This window comes from Pavona decussata, unplaced genomic scaffold (assembly GCF_977016875.1).
Source record: "Pavona decussata unplaced genomic scaffold, jaPavDecu1.1 SCAFFOLD_24, whole genome shotgun sequence".
Taxonomy (NCBI): domain Eukaryota; kingdom Metazoa; phylum Cnidaria; class Anthozoa; order Scleractinia; family Agariciidae; genus Pavona; species Pavona decussata.
The window spans coordinates 416,782-437,929 of NW_028145447.1; the positions used below are offsets into that span (position 1 = coordinate 416,782).

The following is a 21,148-nucleotide window of genomic DNA, read 5'->3' on the forward strand; positions in this document are numbered from 1 at the left end:
AGAAGCAAAGTATGGTGGCCATGTATGGATAAGGCAGCAGAGAAATTTTGCAAGTCTTGTTATGGATGTCAACTGGTGGCACGTCCAGACCCACCGGAGCCATTGAGGTCTACGACATTACCAGAGGGACCTTGGCAAGATCTGGCCATAGATCTTCTAGGACCACTCCCATCTGGACACTCGATACTAGTTGTTGTTGACTACTATAGCCGTTACTATGAGTATGCGATCATGACATCCACTACCACTGTGAAAGTAATCGACAACCTAGAAGAGATTTTCAGTCGCCACGGTCTTCCCACAACTATCAAGTCTGACAATGGACCACAGTTCCGCTCAGAAGAGTTTCGGGAGTACTGTAAGCAGAATGGAATTGTGCATCTCAAGACTACACCCAAATGGCCCCAGGCTAATGGAGAAGTTGAAAGGCAAAATTCCTCCTTAATGAAGATAATTCGCATTGCTCAAGCTGAAAGGTTGGACTGGAAGAAGGAGTTAAGAAGATATGTGACCAAGTACCGAGGTATTGACCATGCAACTACCGGCAAAAGCCCTGCCGAACTGTTGTTCAATCGGAAGATAAAGGGAAAGCTGCCAGAACTACATGCTGATTATCGTCCAGATTTGGAAATCCGTGACAGGGATGCAGAGGTCAAAGCAAAGACCAAAGCGCATGCCGATAAGTTTATGAATGCGAGACCGTCTGATGTTCAAGTTGGTGACCAAGTACTTGTGAGGCAAGAGAAGAAGGATAAGTTCTCCACACCATTTAATCCATCACCATTCCAAGTTGTAAGCAAGACAGGCAACAGTGTCGTGGTAGAATCCCAGGGTGGGACCCAGTACTCAAGAAATACTTCCCATGTAAAGAAGTTTGTGTCAGAGACCCCTATGTCTGCAAGCAAAGCACCATCTGCTGTTCCAGGCGAATCTGCAGTAGGAGACACATCCTCAGTACCTACCACAATACCAAGTCAAGTTACATATGAATTGACGCCAGTGGCACCCGCCACACCATCAAGTATACCTTTGACCAGGATTACACCATTAACACGAGCAAGTGTGAAGAATGAAAATGAGGCAGTTCCACTCCATAAGGATGTTGTAGTTGATCAAGCAACAGTGCCTAGTACCCCAGCAAGACCGAGTTATGAAAGACCTCAGAGACAGAGGACACTGCCACAGAAATACAAAGACTTTGTTATGGAATAGTGGACTGGTCACTTATGAGTTTACCAAGTCGTTAAAGCCAAAGACTAAGTATTTGTTAAGGACACTCATCGAGAGAAAAGATACTGTTTGAACTTACTAACCTTGTTAAGTCATTAGTTGCGTAAGAGTCTTCGTCTTTGAATTTCATTTAAATACGTTTTGTTTCTGATTAGGTTTAGAGGACTGTTACTCCTTGTTTCCTTTAAGAAAAGGAGGGATGTCGTGTATTACATGAAGTAGCAACCTAGGCCGAGATTATTATGGGATTAGAGTAATAAAGAGAGCACATGGTTGACTAGTTGTGTGTCTTTCTCTGGGTTAGTTTCACGGCTAGCACTCCTCTAATTTATGTATTAAGAGGATACGACACTAACGTTTCTCAAGTTCTCGCATTTTTGTTTCCAAAATACGCTAGAACAGATCACGAGTTGTTCCTTTCAAGAATTGAGTTGATTTATTTCCTGACGTCATTCTAGAATTATTTGGCAGCTGAATGAAGGTCTTATTTCACCATTTTTAACAAAAGATACCAAAAACCCTATGATACTTCCCCTTTAACTTGGTTACAGTTTAATGAGGCAACTAGGGGTACTATTACAACTCCCTTTTGGATGTGATGCTTATCTATTCCAATTAATCGATTTTTTACCACTTTGATAAATTGTGTCTGAATTTAGATAGACTTTAAAAGTGGCAGTGTCACCTATTTTTAGTGTCACTATGAATAGCCAAAAAACTTAATATTTGTTTCAAAGGAATCGTTAAAATTATGGTTCAGTTTTGTTAACAATAACCCCACTAGTGGACAGAAACTAGTATTAAGTATACTTCGCTGCGTATGGTTAGGATGGAAGTGGATTGCAACTTGAAAAAGTTGGCCAACTTTTTCAAGTTCTTCCTGTGTATTCTAGAGACGTCTGTGAAAATGGATTACAGTTCGTTCTTCCTTGGAGAAAGACCTTAATATTTTCTTCACGGTGATGTAAGAGCAATTTCGTGTTATAAAACAGGTTCTTTGTAAAAAATTTGAGCAGTTTTAACCAAAATACAGCAAAATCGCCGCGACAGTGCCTCTTTAAGATAGGTGTTCCTAATTAGTTTAACTTCTGTTGCAAACTAGCTAGATGTTAAAGAGGGATTTCGCCTAAACGCCATTTTTCCGCTACTTGACATGGCTTTAATAAAAATATCTCGTTCACGTTTCAAGCAATCCAAAAACTCTATCATCATCCCGTGAATCTGTGTTGTGGGGTGTTTTGGGAATTTTCGGGTGATTTTTGGGTATGTTTGGGAGGAGATAATTTTTCTAGAAGGATTGGTAAAATTAAGAGAATTAAGAAATATTGAAGATTTAGTGAAGTTTTAAAAGTAGAATTTGTAGTTAATAATTAATAGACGGCACCAAGTTAGTCTACTAGCAACCTGGGGTGCTCTTGCGTGGGTATCAACTGTCTGTTGGTGTTCCAAAAATCATTTTCTTTCTTCTATTTCTTCTTAAAACCTCTTCAAATTTCATTCAAATTTAGGTTAACCCCCCCCCCCCCCCCCCCCTTAATGATAAGTTAATAAAGTTGCCGTCGTTGCTTGTGTGTTGTGATGTAAATGTATTCCAAGAGTGAAGGTTTGCTCCAAAGCAGAACAGATCACTTACTTGTCTGAGATATGCCAGGATATCAGCAACTCTACCATATTTAGCAAACTGAGCAACTCGTCTCTCAAATGAACACTGTATGGACACAACAACAAGGATGAAAAATTGTCAGTAACATTTCAAACATTCAGCAACAGAACATTTAGAGCATCGTATGCCTTAACACCTCTTTAGCCATTTAATTATTTTACACTTGTTACCTTGGATAAATGATACAATTCCAATGCATGTTCATAGTTTTCATTTCTTAGCGCTTCATCACCAGCCATCTTCAAGAGATAAAAAACGATGAACAGCTCACTTTGATACAAAGTAGAAAGATCAAGCAATCATTTAAAAGAAACTTATCACCTAGGGGATGTTTACATGAAATCACAGGAGGTTTAGTTAAACAAAATCTAACAGACCATGGTTTAACATTCAAAAAACCTATTGATTTAAGCCAAAGTTTGTTGAACGCCATGTAAACGTTGTTTAAATAGCCATCTCAAACTCATTAATAATTTGTGAATAGAAAACAAGCGAAATCACTATTGTGAAGGAGGTTTGGAAATGTGATCTCAATTATCATAAAAATTTGGTGAACTCTTGCTTTCAAATTTCTCCAAGAAATATCCAATGGTTTGACAAGCTATATCACACACTCAAAAGTGTTTCATCTGATTTGCAAACACCTCAAAATTGATGAAAAAAACAATCAGCTACGCCTCGTTTTTTTTCAAATGTGTCCCACGAAACACTCTACCTCGTGTTTGATATGTAACATCCAACATTCTTGTAGAGATGATCTTGACAGTAATGTGAGACAATAATCATTGACGGATACTTGGCCAAGACGCGGTGAGATAGGACGTTTTATGGACAAACACTGATCAGGCTCCTGTGGAGCTGAAGATAACTTTGAGGAGGCAATCAATGTGAACAACACAGGCGCTAAGGAAGAGGTTTAGCTATACATAGGCAAGTGAAAATAAACGAAAAAAACGAACAACGTTTCGGTGTCGTCATGTTGGTGGTGGAAACTACAAGGAAATATTTTAAGGGCGAATGTCTGAAGTCACATAGAAAAGGGGAATTAGATACTGTGGGATTCAGCTGAGGAAAACTGTCAAGGTTGGCCCAAGACAGGGTCTGTTTGTGGTAGTACATTGTTGATCGCCTGGCCTGGATCAAAGTAAGTAAGTAAGTAAGCTGACAGGTGAGAGAACAAGGAAGTAAACAAGCAAGGAAACAAGTTTCCACACACAACTCATTAGTCTGGCTTTGCGTAGATTACTAGTGCGTGAATACGAAAGAGAAATGTCTAACGTCAACTTGTCAAAAGCGTGGGACGATGCCAAAAACTGAGTCCTCTAAAGGGAATCAAACCCGTGAAGCAAACAGGCAAGAAAACAAATTTTCATATCAACGCCACACAACTCATTGCTCTGGTTTCGCGTAGATTACCATTGCATGAATAATAAGAAAAAGAAAAATGTAATGTTCATCATGTCAAAAGCATAGGACGATACAAAAAAATATGCGTCCTCGGAAGGGAATCAAACCTATGAACTTTGCATGAAACAGCCAGATGCTCTTACTAGTCGTTGAACTAATGAGAGATTCGTAAAGAGCTAGGGCATTTATCGCAAACACCCACATATAGGCCGCACTTTTTTGCCTAAAACTTTCGCTCAAAATCAGGGCGACCTGCACCGTTTGCAATGTCTCACATTATTGGTCGAGAGGACGAAAGGATGAACAACAAAACAATACGCCTAGACACGAAAACAATGGAGCTGCAGGTTATCTGGGTCCAGTGAAAATAGAGCTTAGAAAAGGTGCACGACTACTGTCAAAATCGGGGGGGGGGGGGGGGGGGAGCGGCTTATTTACGAGAGCATCTTCAAAAGGTTCCGTGAAATTAATCTGAAATTTTCGACCGAGACCATTTTAGCTACACATAATGTTACATACCACAAGAAACTATCAATAGGACAAGTGCCGGTCATTCTTTTGCAAGTTTGGTGGATTCAGAGGCTTCCACAGGAATAAGCTAATTAATTCACAAAGATTTGTCAATCCGAAGAAGAAACAATATGACTCTGAACTGAGTCAGATCGGCAAAGCTTAGCAGACGCCACTGACTTTTGACATTGTTACTAACGGTCGGTTGCTGAAAAAGGAGTAAAGAGTTGCCCCCCCCCCCCCCCCCCCCCCCAATCCTGACAACTGGATTTGACAAGGAAATATAAAATATTTCCATCTCTCCCACGAATCTCCTGTAGATCAGTGGTAGAGTATCTAAACTAGTAATCGGAACTCAAGGTCTTAGGTTTCACTTCTGATAGGAGCACTCGGATTTCCTTTTTCCGAGTTTGACTGTGACATTACTGAATAATACATCATTCTCATTGGTTCACCAGGCTTAAACTATTACATTACATTTCCTTTCATTGCGCATATGCCACTCATTGACATTCCAATCCTAGCAGTATGCAGGATGTTTGTCCCATGAACCTAGTTTAATAGCCTTAGCTCCCACGAGTCTCCTGTAGCTCAGTGGTAGAGCATTCGAACTAGTAATCGGACGGTCTTAGGTTCGACTCCTGATAGGAGCACTCGGATCTCCTTTTTCCGAATTGCCTGTGTCACTCAGTGAATACATCATTCTCGCATAGTTTTTGTCATCGGCGAATAATGTAAAACTGTTTCACTGTGATTACAAATGGAAACAGCGTACCCACCTCGTACAGTTTATTCACATCAAGTCCAGACGTGATGGCCAACACATCAGCTGCTGACGTGTCTGAGCTGTTAACAGCAAGCTTAAGAAAGAGTTTCTCCGGTGATGTTTTTGGTTGACACCGAAACACTCCTGATGATGTGACTAGGATTAGACCATCAACAGTGTTTGAAACAACAGCAGAGTTGGTGAGACCTTCGTCTTCAATGGCAACACCATCCAATGTTTGTGAGTGTTGAAACATGGCAACCACTCTTTCGCCTGGAGGTAAGAGGAACGTCTGGACAATACTTGACTCTGCTTTCTGAAGAGAAAATCAAGACATCTTAGAAAAGAGATAGATGAGATAGGCAGACTGTACATTTGTTTAAGTCGCACGACCATCAAATACAACTGAATTGGGCAACGTTTACTTTTACTGAAATTCATATTATAAAAATGTCATGCAGGACTTCTAAAATCTATGATAATAACAACAAAATATATCGTTATAAAAGCGATACAACACCTTGATGAATGACACATAATTGCAGAAATAACAGGAACAATTATATTGTACATCTTTCATAAATAAAAATGATCAAATGCTCATTGCACACAAATACCAAAATACTAAAAGATGAAAATAAAATACATCTAATTCAAATCAATAACAAAAATGCAACAATACAACAAGCTAAAAGTAATATTAGGATAGTCTAGAAAGATAACTAGTAAGATATTTTTCTAAATTGTAAATTGCATCATTCAATGTCTCCAGTTAGTGTGTCATTCAAAGCCAGTTTTATTTACGTCATAATCCTCGTAGCCATGGTGATTACCTTATGAGTCTTTGGAACTGATAATGATGTCTCAGCAAGCTGACTGGACTGGACACACAACAATGTCTATTTAAAAAAAATAGTTAACACTAAGGAGAAAGATACAAGCTCATGTACCAAGTTAGACTGCATTCCGTTGGTATAAGCATGAGAACTAAAACAGGTCGCAAGTCCCTGATCAGAACCGATTAACTCGTGATCTTACACACAGTGGATGTGTACAATTTTTCACTTTGTTTGAGGTCACCAACTAATGCTCGGTTCAGTAATTTAGAATGCTCAAGACAACTCTAATATTGTTACCGTATTTCTTCTATTTAGCTCTCTCCCTCTATCAAGCATCCCTCTTATTAACAACACCCCACCTTTCAGCTATAAAAGTGTGAACTAGGCCCCCTCGGTCTGTTACACCTTGAAAATTGCCATCAAATAGCTATTAAATCGCTAGCTCTCATCTCCTGACTAACACTTGATCAAAAATCTACCAATGGTTTTCCCTCTTCAGTATAGTTCATTCTTAAGACTTCTACATTGCAGGTGAATGCTTAAGCTTCAAACCTTTGATAGTGCCTTGTAAATAGGTTACCGAACTACTCAGAAACTGATTAGTTCCGTTTTGTTAACACCTTTGTTGATTCAGTTGATATTTGATTTCCGTTTTCTGGCTCAGGCTGCTGTAGGTCTTTATTTCGTCATTACACAGCAAGTATCATTTCCTTTGTAGTTTTTACTGAAAGTGATTTACCCAGCGACTCAGCCAGATCCAAATAAATCGTGTTGAATCTCGTGAGAGCTAGTTGTGTTCTTCATTTGGGTTATTCTGGCGACCTCCAAGAACTCTGCGACACCAGGAACGCGACACATGGTCTCCATACATGTTGTTACTTAAAGGCGCAGTGTCACATATTTTTAGCGTCACTATGACCCGGCGTAGTCAATCGAACAAAACCGAACCAAAAACCAATCGAACCAATCGTTCGATTGGAGTTCGATTGGTTCGGCAATCGAACATAATCGAACTGAAACTTTTTGTGAGTTCGATTAAGTTCGATTAGCGAACCCAATCGAACTCAATCGAGCGATTGGGTTCGATTGGGTTCGGTAGAAAAACAAAATGGTATACAAAATTGATAAGCATTAACCCTCAGTAGATTTGGAAGGAATTCACTCTTTAACTGAGTTTTAACTAGAGGAGCAAGTCTGAGAGATATTAACACATTTCAATGAACTAAAATCTTTATTGTTTAGCTGATTCGAAATTGATTCATTCACAATATAAATATAACATGAACGGCTCAGTACAACATGTAAACTGTCTTTTTTTGCCGGACCCCTATCTCCTCTTTTATGCTTGACAACAAATTTATCCCCGACACGGACGGCGAAAGAGCACTCGAGTTTCACCTCTGCCCTGTCCTGTCCTTGCCTGTTGTACTCGTGTTTGAAATAGAAGCCGAAACTGGTTCGTGTTTCTGATTGTTGAGGTGTTCGATTATGTTCGATTGTTGAACTGTTCGATTACCGAACGTTCGATTGCGTTCGATTGGCAAAATTTTTTTGTGAGTTCGACTAAGTTCGATTACCGAACCCAATCGAACCCAATCGAGCGATTGGGCTCGATTGGGTTCGATTACCGAACGTTCGATTGACTACGTCGGGCTATGAATAGTCAAAAAATGTATTTGTTTCACTGGAATCGTTAAAATAACGTTTCAATTTGGTTAACAATAACCCTAACAGTGTTCAGAAACTACTATTAATTATACTTAGCTGCGGATGGCAAGGATGGAAGTGGATTGAAACTTGAAAAAATTGACCAATGTTTTCGAGTTCTTCCTTTGTATTTTACAGAAGTCGCTAAAAACTGATTATAGTTTGCTCTTCCTCGGAGAAAAACCTAAATATTATCTTCCCGGTGTTGTAAGAGCATGTTTGATGTTACAAAACAAATTTTTTGTCAATTATTTGCGAATGAGTAGTTTTGACCAAATACAGCAAAATCGCCGTGACAGTGCCCTTTAACATCTCTTTTAAATATTGCTGTTTTCATTTGTCTTCACTGCCACATCAGCTTATATACTAACCTCGCCTGAATGTTTTTGATGTGTAACAGTAAATATCACCCTGTCGGTTAATAACACGTCTGAGGTGCCAGGTGGAAGCTGATACACAAACATTGGCAAGTTCTCTACATCGATGTCATAAATCTGAAAAGTCAATTAAATATACTTACAGTACTGACTGTAATTGACGTATTTGGCTTGAGGTCATGTGCTATACACTACATAACATTAATTGGAATGGTCAAAATAGTGATCAACTTAGGACATGTAACAAGTTCATCTTAAACAGGAAGTTCCGGTATAAAAGGGGCCTGGCCTGGCCAGGCCATTCTCACCTTCAGTTGTCAATCAACCATCAGAACGTAAACAACTGACAAACAACATGTGTCTTTTTCTTTGGCTTTTACCGATAAAATCGGCTTAGTTTTCATAACAACCCAAATTAAACAAATTAGAACTTGATATATTTTATTGTTGTGGTGATGTTAAAAAATTTTGAGGCATATGTTTTCAGGGGACGCTGGAGTCAACAACTTGCCACGACTGAACAGCGTCTAAATTTGCATCTCACGCCCACATAGGTGTGAAATGAAGGAGGGGCTTGCCCTTCTATAACAGAACCTCTTGTTTAAGTTAACCACTTTGTGTAGAACAAAAAAAAGAAGGCACACTTACCTCTGACTGCTGTGCTCACCCATGATGATGTTCACATTAAACAGTTTTAAGTGTTTCCTTGAAACATACTTAGAACTGTATTTTATTGATCTAGTTAAACTCACCTCCAGAATATCATTATTTTTATTGTGAGCTCCAGTGAACACTTGATTCCTCGCATACTGCACTGAGAACTGAATGTTGCCAGAAGAGGACTGTAAGTTGAAAGAAAAACGAATCTTCATTATGGGAGAAGAGGTACCAGTAGTTTTGTTACTTTCTATCCTATTTTTTTCAATTGTCGTACAGGTTACTGCTACAGTGAATACCTATTTAAGACAATAGGATATTGAGCCGTGTTTTCAACGAACGCTTTTCATTCGACTAATTTATTCTTGAAAATGATGTATTATTCAGTAAAGAAACAGGCAAACTCGGAAAAAGAAAGTCTGAGTGCTCCTATCAGGAGTCGAACCTAAGACCTTCCGATTACTAGTAAGGATGCTCTACCACTAAGCTACAGGAGACTCGTGGGAGCTAAGGCCATTAAACTGGGTTCATGGGACAAACATTCTGCATACTGCTAGGACTGGAATGTCGATGAGTGGCATATGCGCAATGAAAGGAGGTTTGCCTGTGTCATTACTGAATACACCAGGCTTAAAATATTACATCACATGTCCTTTCATTGTGCATAATTTAATCTTGCTTCCCACGCTACCATGCTCCCACCAATAATGTAGTTCCACTGCTCACTATATAAATACAAACAACCCAAAATTCACTGATTCGCTCTGAGGAACTGAGCTAACACTCAAAGTTACATCATTCAACACTCGAATCTCTTTACGGTGGTCAACTTACCGTTAGTTTTCAACCGATAATAAACGAAACATTCGTTTCTACTCCCCACCGATACAGCACCACAGTTTCTTTAGAAACTAAACCCCTTCTCCTAAGCTGGTACAGCACATGTATTTGTTGGTGTTCCAGATAACTTTCAAAGTCAGGGTGCCAATAGCTCTGACTGGTTCTCTCCAAATCTTTCTTAAGTTTACCATTTGTCAGGAAGCAACCTTTCTCTGGTTTTTTACTTGAGACCCCTCTCTTATCTGGAACACTGATTTGCGTTCCGTTATTCTACCCATAGTTTTTAGAATTTTCTTCCATTTTCAGGGTTGGCAAATGGTCCTTAAAAATTATATACATCTTGCAAAATTTTCATCAAATCCCATGGGTTTTGGAGTCTCAAATTTTTGCACAATGCGGTCTAAGAGTCTAGTAGGTAACTTTTGCAAAGCAACGGTCTCAGGAACACAATGATTAAGTCTAGTCTCATCATCTCGCAAAGCCACAAATCTAGATCCGCCACCATTATTTTTTTTATGAAAAATCAACAAGCTGATCTCATAGATAACCAATGAGGAAAAGAATGTGTTTTACGTACTTCTCGAATTAAGTCTAGTTTGTATTAGTTTGTATTACATTTTCTGTATTATTTCATAGATACATAGAAGAAGAGATTTGTTGAACAATTTAACTATAAAAAATTGCGATAATGTTGAGAAGTTGAAAAAATTTTAAAACCATCTTGGTTTAAAAGTTTAAAAAGCGACGATGTTTCGACGTTTGCTTAACGTCATTAACGACATTAACATCTCTTAAGAATTCTTTTACATTTATATTCGTTTTCATTTCACTCATCGTTGACTTGATAATGACGTTAAGCAAACGTCGAAACGTCGTCGCTTTTTAAACTTTTAAACCAAGATGGTTTTAAATTTTTTAAACTTTTCAACATTGTCGCAATTTTTTATAGTTAAAATATTTCATAGACATTGTACATATTTTATTGTATTATGTTATTTAGTTGGTGTCTCCAATAAAATTAGCTACGTTAGTGCTAAAGGTTATTCTGACACTGAAATACAGTTTATTATTAGTAGTAGTAATCTTTAGAAGGAAATGGTTGAACACACTTACTGCAACTGGCATGGGTTGTATTTTGTCTTGGAGATCTCCCATTCCCAGGAACACACTCTGCATGGGTATGGCCATCTTGCTGAGTGTCTCGTAACCCATGGCAACTGCCATGGAGGATGTTAAGGATGCTGGACTCTTCATCTGCTCAAAGCTTGCTTTCCGCATTGACTTGTATTCAAGCTGCATTTGAACTGTGTCGCCAGATACTGAATTGATCTGAGGAGGAACCAGTGATTAAGATTAGTTTCAACATTTGTTGCATCTGTTATGTTCTCTGCATGATCCAAATCAGAACTGAATTGTGATAAACAAATTTTCCAAAAAAATGCTGAAATTAATCTCCAGTCTAAAATTATACAGCTTGTCTTACCACTGTAAGACCTTGATCATTAAAATAAACAGAATATATATCCAACAAATCAAACCAACTTCCTACAAAATGTTTAAACATAAATACAGTACTTTGTTTGGCTATTTATCTGATGAGTGCCGTACAGGTTTAAAAAAAAAAGTTCCATCTACACTACAAAATTGAAGTGATTTATACGGCCATAACTAAAATTCTTTAAATTGCCCCTCAAAATCCTCATTTCTAAGGACATCAATTTCAAAATTTCCAGGGTCACATTTCTCTGGGGAACCTGCCCCTAGGCCTTCCCAGATACTTTTACCTTTGGAAGTAGCCCCCTCCCCCCAATCTCCTCCCCTACCCTCCACGCCTTAGTAAAATCCTAGATCTGCCACCCAGTTCTTCTACACAATACAATACAATAACTTTAATAAGGAGTCCTGTTAGGTTATGTCATCGCAAATTTACATTTTCTCATCATTGATGATCTTGATCTATTGGTTCAGATGTAAACAAAAACCTTTTTTTTTTTTCAACATCAGGACTTCACATTACATCTGGGCCGCGTTGTTTGAAAGCTGATTAACGCTAATCAACAATTAAAAGTTAATCAGAATTTTCATCTTGGCTTGCTCTTTAAAAGTGGTTTTAAAGCCTAATTTCAAGCTAAAGGTAAAGAAGCATCTAAGCCAAAACTGAGGGGCAAAAATCTTTTGGAAGAATCTTTACCGATTATTAATTAAATTCAAATCAAAGTTCACATTAATCCAGGATTAGCTAAACTGGGCTTTGAACAACTGGGCCATGATCTGTAACAACTGTGTGCTTTAACTTGCTTAATATACACTGTAAAATATGTGTACACTCAGGTGATCTGTCTTTAGGGATATCTGTAATGGAAATAGAATTGTATTTACCAGCAATGCTGTAGTTTCATGCTGTTTGTCTTGCATTAACTCCATCGATATAATGCTCTCTTTTACTTCAACAGATGCTACTGTCATCTTTAACACCAGATCCACAAATAATATCTCACCAAGCTGGCAAAACAATGAAAAAATTTAAAACGTGAACACTTAACAAACAAGGTTACAAGTTTGCTGGTAAAGCTGTACTCTCAGAAGAGGTTGGGGGGGGGGGGGGGTGGGGGGAGTCCATCTCCACACGGTTATAGGCTAATGTTCAGAGAGGCTTCACCCAAAAGTGGTGTCTTTTCCACCCTTGCAGTATGTCAGGATTCCAAAATTAAACATATTTTTAGTGTATTGGAAATGGTCAGAAAAATAGGTTGGTAACCAAAAGGGTAACAGTTAAATCAACCTGAGAAACAATCCATGGTAGACATTAGTGTCTGAATACTGCTGCTGTACGAAAAGCTATTAATAACTTAGTAAGGGAATACATTCTTCTGTCTGAAATAAGCTCAATAAGGAGGCACAGTAATGATTATCGCATGATTTAACTCCACTTGTTTCTCAACCATGAACTGAGTTACAAATTAAAGCATGTAATCAAATGCACATGTACTTTAATTAATCATGAGCAGTGAATCATAAGCTGTGACACATTTCTACAAACATCCTTTGCATCCTTTGCAGGTCCTTTATTCAAATTTGCACATTAATTTATAATATATTTAATATCATTTATAATCACTGGATGTGACAAACCTCAGTGCCAATGATACTAATGTGCAGGTCATCAACAGTGTGCCACCACACTACACTGGATGGTAACCCTTACAACAACAGAAATAAGAACTAGATAATCATCATACTGCTAGCGCTTTGACCAGTCTGAATGATTCAATAGCCAATTTCTTTGCTATCATGGACTTGTTATTTAAGGCCGTTGAACCTGTCAATTTCAAACTGCTAGGCCCAGTTGTTCAAAGTCCAATTAAGCTAATCTTGGATTAACGTGAACTTTGATTTGAGCTTAATAACTAATCAATAAAGTTTCTTCCAAATGATTTGTCTCTTAGGTTTGGCTCAGACTATTCTTCATCATTAGCTTAAAAAGCCTTAAAATAATCCTTTAAAAAGATTTACAACGAGCAAGATGGAAACCTTGGTTAACTTTTAATCAGGGATAAGTGTTAATCAGCTTTTGAACAACTGGGCCCTAGTTACATCAATTTATTGTTGATGCGGCAAGGTTTTCTGCTAATTTTGAGATTATCCATAGAAATTTAAGTGGTTAAATAGGTAATAAATTTGTGATCAAATCCACCTGCAAGTTTAAGGACAACTGTTTTTTTATTTCTGGGCCAGATTCATGTAGGGCAGCATACACTGAGATCCTCCAAAAGGGTTGTCCCTTTGGCATTTGCAAAAGCCTGTTGAGCTGTAGAGTGGATTCCAGTGACCTTATGCCTGTATGCTCAATTACTAGCTACATCCATGACTTGACTCCAGCTTCCAAAAGCGTGATCACTAGTCCCCCTTGGATGGGATGCTGGTCTATCACAGGACACCCAGCATGAATGAAGTGACAAGGACTAAATTTACCACTGTCCTCCAGATGGGATGCTAGTCCATCACAGGATAATTATCCAATTATTAGGAGACTCAGTATTACTACTCCCTTCCCCCCCCCCCCCCCCCCAAACCACTCCTGGATGGAATGCTAGTCCACCAAAGGATACCTACCCCCATGGGATGTTAGTTCACCACAGGACACCCAACAAAAAGTGAATACTAGGTGTACCACTCCCACGTCCAGGGTAGGAAACTAGTCCTGACAAAGATTTACTCCCAGCATTTTATTAGTTTCTAATTAATAATGATTATTCATCAACTGCTCAGAGCTTTATAACTTCTTTGGTCTCCGGAAACAACAAGACAGCACACTAAGCAGCTCTCAAACCAGTAAACTTAGAAAATTGATGGTCAAAATACTTGAGCATGAAGCATCAGGCAAATTTACAAGTTCATTTCATAATAAACAACTCTAAAACAAATTTGCTCACCTCTTCTTTTGGTTTGTAGGATCAGTGTAAGATCCTCAGTTGACCAATGAGTATAAGGAACACGAGGTTTACTCTGTAATAAAACAAAAAGAATTAATGCAAGGAATAAAGCAAAGCCTTTGGCCATAAATGGTGCACACAATGAAACATTACCCAGTTTTAGTAACATAAAATGTGTATCAGCTGCAAGTGGTGCCAGGAAATGTAGTCCCATTGATAGTTACTGAAACTACAACTGTTACAGTTCTAATAAATATTCTGGGATGGGTTGTTCAAAAGCCGATTAACATTAATCTACTATTAAAAGTTAATCAAGGTTTTAATGTCGCTCTTTAAAAGTGGTTTTAAAGCCTAATTTCAAGGTAAAGGTAAAGAAAAGTTTAAGTCAAAACTGAGGGCCAAAAATCTTTTGGAACTGAGAATCTTTACCAACTAGTAATAATAAATTATTAAACTTGAATCAAAGCTCATGTTAATCGAGGATTAGCTTACAATGTATAATTAGCTTTCAAACAACCCAGCCCTGATCAACAGCTGACAAGGGTGTAGTGTTTCAATTAGTTAACTGCATGGTTTTCTCTCAAGCACACTGGAATATAACTATTTTCTCTGAATGGGAAGCTACAGGTCCAAACATTTTGTTGCTGAATTTGAATGGAAAACACTTCCCCCTTGACCATATCAAGCAACAGGAAACCAAACCCACTCATTTCAACAGTTTTCTGTCCAAACCAAAATCACGTGGTCAACTTTCATTGGAGAAACTGGGCCTGAAAAATGGAACAAACTTTTTCAGCAGTTCTTCTGATTTTACAGAATGTTTGGGCAACCTTGCAAGGTAGTCTGAAATGTCAGCCGTCTCCTCTCCCTAACCCACAGGGGGCGCGGGAGAGAGAGACGTCTGAATTCCGAGCATTATAATGTCGTCCGTTGACGTCACGTACTTTTGCAAATATGGTAGGTACTTTTTGATTGGTTCTTCCCTAATTGAAATAGATAACCATTTCTTATTGGTCGAACTTGCGAAAACAGATATTCCATTTCGGCGGCGAATACAAAGTGTTGACAGGCCAGACACAACTCGTAAGTTCCTGGTGTGAAAAGTGACTTCTCGTTTAACGACGTCTTTAACGTGGTTCTGCTCTCGCGAGTATATCTCTTAAAGATTTTCCTTTTTGGTATGAGATAAGTGGGAGACTCTTTCATTATTTCTAGAGCCGGGTGGTAAGTTGTGAAGATGGGAAGAATTTTACTTCGCACTTTCTCGTTTTGTTGTAAAGCCGACTTCCGTTCAGTGAATTTAATCTCAGAGGTTATTTTTTTCAATGAGATTGTGTTGATAGCCTCTTGCCTGAAGGCGCGTTTTGAAGTTGGCGGTATTGCAAAAGAATAATTTCACTGAGTAGTTGGTTCTCAGAAGTCTCAGCGATTCTCCAATCATGCGGGAATCCTTGACATTTGCACGCACTTCAAACCTACAGAGACCTTCCACTACACATTTTTCTTCCTGCCTCCCACTGGGGTCAGAAAAGGACTAATAAAAAATGAAGCCCTTAGACTTCTTCGAAACACCTCCTCTGCAAACTCATTTTATTACAACATCATCCACTTCAAAACGCACTTTTGGGCTAGAGGCTACCCTTACAATCTCATTGAAAAAATAACCTCTGATTTTCGCTGAACGGAAGTCGGGTTTACAACAAAACGATAAAGTGCGAAACAAAATTCTTTATTTGGTCACAACTTACCACCCGGCGTTGCCTAACCTCAAAAACATCTTGAGGAGCAAATGACTTTTAATTCAAAACCAACCATTGCTTCGAGATATATTCTGAAGGACCTACTCTTATTTCATACAAAAAAAATAGTCCAAAAACGCAAAACTATAACAAGAAATCACATTTCATACCACCATACCACGTCAACATGAGTCGTATCTGGCCATAGCCTGTCAACATTTTATTTACTAACGACATTTATCGGAACATTTTTCAATTCATCTTCGGTGGAAAATGAAGTGCGATCCCGTACATACATTCTTGATGCTTTGCCTTCAAATTTTACGGCTTACAAAACGCACACAACCCCCTACATTATGCATGCTGCAATGCTTCCAAGCGTTTCCATGACTAGTGGCCGCCATTTGGTTTCAAAGGTTTTTTATTTATGCAAATTTGCATAAATTACTGTGTGACGTCAACGGACGACATTACAACGCTCGGAATTCAGACGTCTCTCTCTCCCGCGCCCCCTGTGGGTTAGGGAGAGGAGACGGCTGACATTTCAGACTACTTGCAAGGTGACTACCCCAATTTCCATTTCTTTTTTCACTTAGCCTAATAGGAATACTGGTACTTATGTCCAGAAATGCACCTAACCCTGATTTTGGGTACTTTATATAAAACAGGCCTTTTTGTCATTTTCATATGACTTCATGTTTGACAGAATTATGTGTGTTTTAGTGAGAATTAAGGTTAGGGGACACCTTGTGATGTCTATCATACAGTTCATGAATCTCATTAGCGTGCATTTCTGGACATATCTCAATACTGGTGGGTTCTTACAACTTTGCCTTAACAGTACTTCACAGTCACTAATAAACCTAAGTCCCCCCCCCCCCCCCTTCACCCACCCCCTCTCTCCTTACAGGAGTCATGCCATTTATTTCATGTTCACTTGGCTCTGCTCTTTTTTTTTTTCTTAAAATACAGTAGAGGCTGTCCTCCTCATCGAGCTGATTAGATGCTAACAAAAAGTCTCAAAATGTAGCAATTTGACTTCAACGAAAGAGGGTTCTGCACTATGGATAATAGGGAGCTAATAAGCACAGACATTCATGAGCCAATTGGACAGCAACCGGAAGTCAAATGTTTCCTTGTTTGGCGTGGTTTTGCTCCTTATCAAGGGCAGGAAAAGCTCTTGTTGATGACTGTAGCTTGACGTTACAAATGCAATGACATGAAAACACTCCAAAAAGGGAAAATTCAATTTCCAGTTGCCATCCATGGCTCAAAAACGTCTGTGCTTGAGTTCCCTAATGTCTTACCATTACAACTCCAGCAACTGGTACAATGTACAGAGAACTGTCCATACATGCACAGACCAGCCATGATCCTGATGGGTCCAATGTTATTGTTCTGATGGACTTTGCTGGATTCTAGGAAAGTAAGCGGAAATCTACTTTTACAAGCTTTAAAAGCAAAGAAGCTTCAATCTGGGTTTGCGAGAAGATGGCTCCAAAAGAAAAGTGCAGGTCATAAACAAAGTTGGATGCTGCTCTCTCTAGCCAATGACATAAATTTCAAACTCTTGTAGCTAGCTATCTTCATTGTAGTGTTGTCAGCCACAACAGCCAGCTGCCCTTGCCACTACTAACAGTCCTATTCAACATGTAAATTCATGATAATGTGGAAATATAAAACAAATGTTAGCAGTATATCATCTAAGCTCAATGAGGATTATGAGTCTTACCTCACATAAACAAGCACACCCATACATATGAAGATGTTGTGTTATTAACCACAACAACCAATGACGATGATGATGATAATGACGATGACGATGACTTCAGGTGAATATGATGAGAATCATGTGACCTTAATTTTGTGCCCCAAATTTAGGCATTATTTAATACCACAAATTCAAATGCAAATGAATCAGAAAAAAGTGGCTATACCTGAAACCAAGACACTGGTTTTATAATGGGAGCTTTGCCTTTCTCTTCCCCTCTCACCAAAAGGGAACCTAAACACAATGACACATTATGAAACAAACCAACATGCATTAAGGTGTGACTGTAACATTAGGTCAACAGCTTATCGTCACCAACCAATGATGTGCACTTGCAATTATCTGAACTGAGACAAGATGTTGAGCACTGCCAGCAAGATCTTACCAGATCCTGGTTTGCGATCCGGCTGACAAACGACACTCTTCATTTTCATTCATTAATATTGCTCAACAATTAGGTAAGAATAATTAACTAAAAACCAAACAAGTACACTAGATACAAACACACACCAAAGATGGGGAAAAAATTGAAAGGTAAGCATTATAATAGTGTAATAAAATTAATGAAAAGGTGTCTTTTTTAAAAGTGGTGTCCACGAACAGAAGTAAGATTGTATTGCTATAGGTTTTTTTATCTTAGTATTCAAAACTTACCATTGCTACAGAGTAATACCATTAAATTGTGTTTGCTGTCCTCATGCCATACAACCTGCTGAATGGATGGCAATCTCTTGATGTCATCTGTAAAACAAACAGCTAGCAAATTAAAATCTAAATTATCCGTGGGCATTCCAGTACATTAATCCACAGAGTGGCACTTCCATTCCGTATTAATACAAGGTTGAATTTGACTATTTAGAAATTCTGGTTTTTGTAGAGCTGGAGGATAAAACAACCAGCTCTCCAGCGAGCTTTAAGCCAGATGGTGTAACCAAGGCATCTCCCAGGACAGCTGATGGGTCCATCATCCATCATCTACCTAACCCTGACATCTCGCTCCTCTGCAGAGGTTCCTTCATAGAAAAGGAGCAAAAAGTCAGAAATGGGAAGAAAAATGGAAATGGAAAAAAGGGGGCACAGGGGGGGACGATAGGAAGAGCGAGAAAAGGGGAGCCTCCTTTCTTTCTTCTCCCTTCTCATTGTCCCCCGCACTCCTTGTTATTCCACTCTCTCCAGTCCCTTTTTTGTCTCTGCTTGATAACCGTGCTTCTCTTTATTTCACTCTCCTTATTTCACTGCTCGAGCATGAAATAGGCCTTTGCGGAGGAGAGAGCCCTGGCGTTATGTAATGAAAGTGAAATATATGAAAATCGCACATTTGAAATGACGTATAATTATCGTAAGTCAGACCACAACACTGGGAACTCCATGCCTCATTTACCCTTTATCATGAGTCATGGAAGTAAAGGAGACAACCCTTGCAATGGGTAAATGTCACTACACGGGCAGCTGTTGAGAATACAGCCAGTATGATCAGGAAGGGTTTGTCAGGAGGCAGTGTGACCTAGTGGTTAGGTTCAAGTCAGTTCTCTGACAACTTTGATTTGTTTCACAGTAGCCACGATTTCAAATCCAATACCATGTGGTCAGGCCTGGGTTTTGATACCATGACCTCCCACACAGCAGTCCAGTGCTTTTACTAACTGAGCTGACTGGTTGGCATTATTTTTAAATTGCACCACGGGGGAGGGGGTACTATTGTTTACACCCTGGGTGGGCGGATATGACCACAACACAGGTTATCCCGAGGTTGGTATCTCTTTACTAGTCCAACGTAAAGCACTGGGTTTAGCTGCTTTGGCCTGACAAGGTGGAAGGATTTTAGAGATTGAAATTCCAAATATTCTGATATGCATCTCCACCCCTTCCCCATCATCCCATTATTTTCCAGAACTCAAAGTTTTCCTGGAGAGTGGCTAAAATGGAGCACCATTTCTCAAAATCGCAAGCCTTAACTCACATAATTATGATTGAAAAGAATGGGCTTATAAGAGACCGGGGTTTATCAGCAAGGTAAAGTTTTCTTCCAGGGACTGGCTTGGGTTAATCCATGGCCATACATGATCATGAATAGCTTTAACCCTTTCACTCCCATGGGAAATGTCGTATTTTTGTAAAACGGCAACTGTGAAACCCTACACCAACTGTAATACACCAATTAAAAGGTTTTATTTGGGGCATTGTATAAATCATTCCAGCTAAGACAAAGGAAGTAACAGAAGAGAATGAAAAGTGTTTAAAACGAGAAAATATAAACCTTAAACTACATCTCACTTCTCGTATACACTGGGTATACCCCTAAACTATAGCTTAATTTGCAGATCTCAGCACATAGTTTCTTGTCAAATGGTGACTTGGTCTTAAAAGTGTGAGAGGAAAAAGTTACAAAAAATGGAGGGGTGGTTAATCATGTCTTATGTAGGAGGGGAATAAGATTTTATGCTTCCATTGTGTAGATCTCTCGAAGATCTGTTTGGTGTCCAAATTTGATACAAATTGACCCAATATTGGGCACGTAATGACTTTTTGTGCCATATGGCACTCTTGGGAGTGAGAGGGTTAAAGGTAATTTGAAAACGTAACTTACCTTTGGAATATTGCTGCGATAAAGGTGGACGAACTCGTAACAAGCCAACCAACTCGAACAGTTCAAACACCATCTGAGGCTTTAGACTGTCACTCGATCGTGACCTCTTATCCAACAGTGTTCTCTCACTTGACATCACAGTTGTTTTGTGCATGCTCGTGAATAGTGAAATTCGGAATTGCTGTCCATTGAAACGAATCACTTTGTACTCTGCTAGAGCTTTAGCGAGCTAATCTGTCGCAAAGCGGATGAAATCCTCAAAAGAGCGCACTCCAATTATAAAACTTGAACAATTTCAAAGCATATGAAGTCGAACACCTCGCAGAACATCAATGAATCCGCCATCTTGGACGAATGATCGAGGAGGTCTGGAAATCAAAACATTTGGTCACATGAGCTCTAGATATCCCTCGAGGTTTCCCTCGGGTTTTCCCACAGGCAGCCCAAGCTCTCGTCATAATGTGGTTTCCCAAAACTTCCACAAACATTTCGTCCCCGAAAAACTATTTTAGTTGCAGATAGTTCTTTACCAGAATTTCGATTTTATAAGCTGAAAGTTAAGATGTTGAAAACTTAAGAAGATTAACAAACACATTGGTCAAGTTTTCACCAGAAAACGGCC

General features: G+C 39.0%; 1 protein-coding gene across 1 annotated transcript in view; it reads right to left on the minus strand.

Annotated features, from left to right (window-relative positions):
• Nucleotides 1-20,872, minus strand: part of LOC146485860 (uncharacterized) — a 50,548-nt gene extending 29,676 nt beyond the window's left edge. The window contains exons 1-14 of the mRNA XM_085102829.1: nt 20,527-20,872; nt 18,594-18,680; nt 18,106-18,173; nt 17,476-17,586; nt 14,430-14,502; nt 13,129-13,196; nt 12,376-12,498; nt 11,110-11,325; nt 9,252-9,341; nt 8,494-8,616; nt 6,410-6,475; nt 5,590-5,892; nt 3,064-3,132; nt 2,864-2,938 (exon numbers count right to left, since the gene is read on the minus strand). Of these exons, the coding sequence (XP_084958955.1) occupies nt 2,864-2,938; nt 3,064-3,132; nt 5,590-5,892; nt 6,410-6,475; nt 8,494-8,616; nt 9,252-9,341; nt 11,110-11,325; nt 12,376-12,498; nt 13,129-13,196; nt 14,430-14,502; nt 17,476-17,586; nt 18,106-18,173; nt 18,594-18,680; nt 20,527-20,680 (1,626 nt within the window). The 5' untranslated portion in view covers nt 20,681-20,872. The remainder of the gene's footprint in view (nt 1-2,863; nt 2,939-3,063; nt 3,133-5,589; nt 5,893-6,409; nt 6,476-8,493; nt 8,617-9,251; nt 9,342-11,109; nt 11,326-12,375; nt 12,499-13,128; nt 13,197-14,429; nt 14,503-17,475; nt 17,587-18,105; nt 18,174-18,593; nt 18,681-20,526) is intronic.
• Nucleotides 20,873-21,148: the final 276 nt, after the last annotated feature.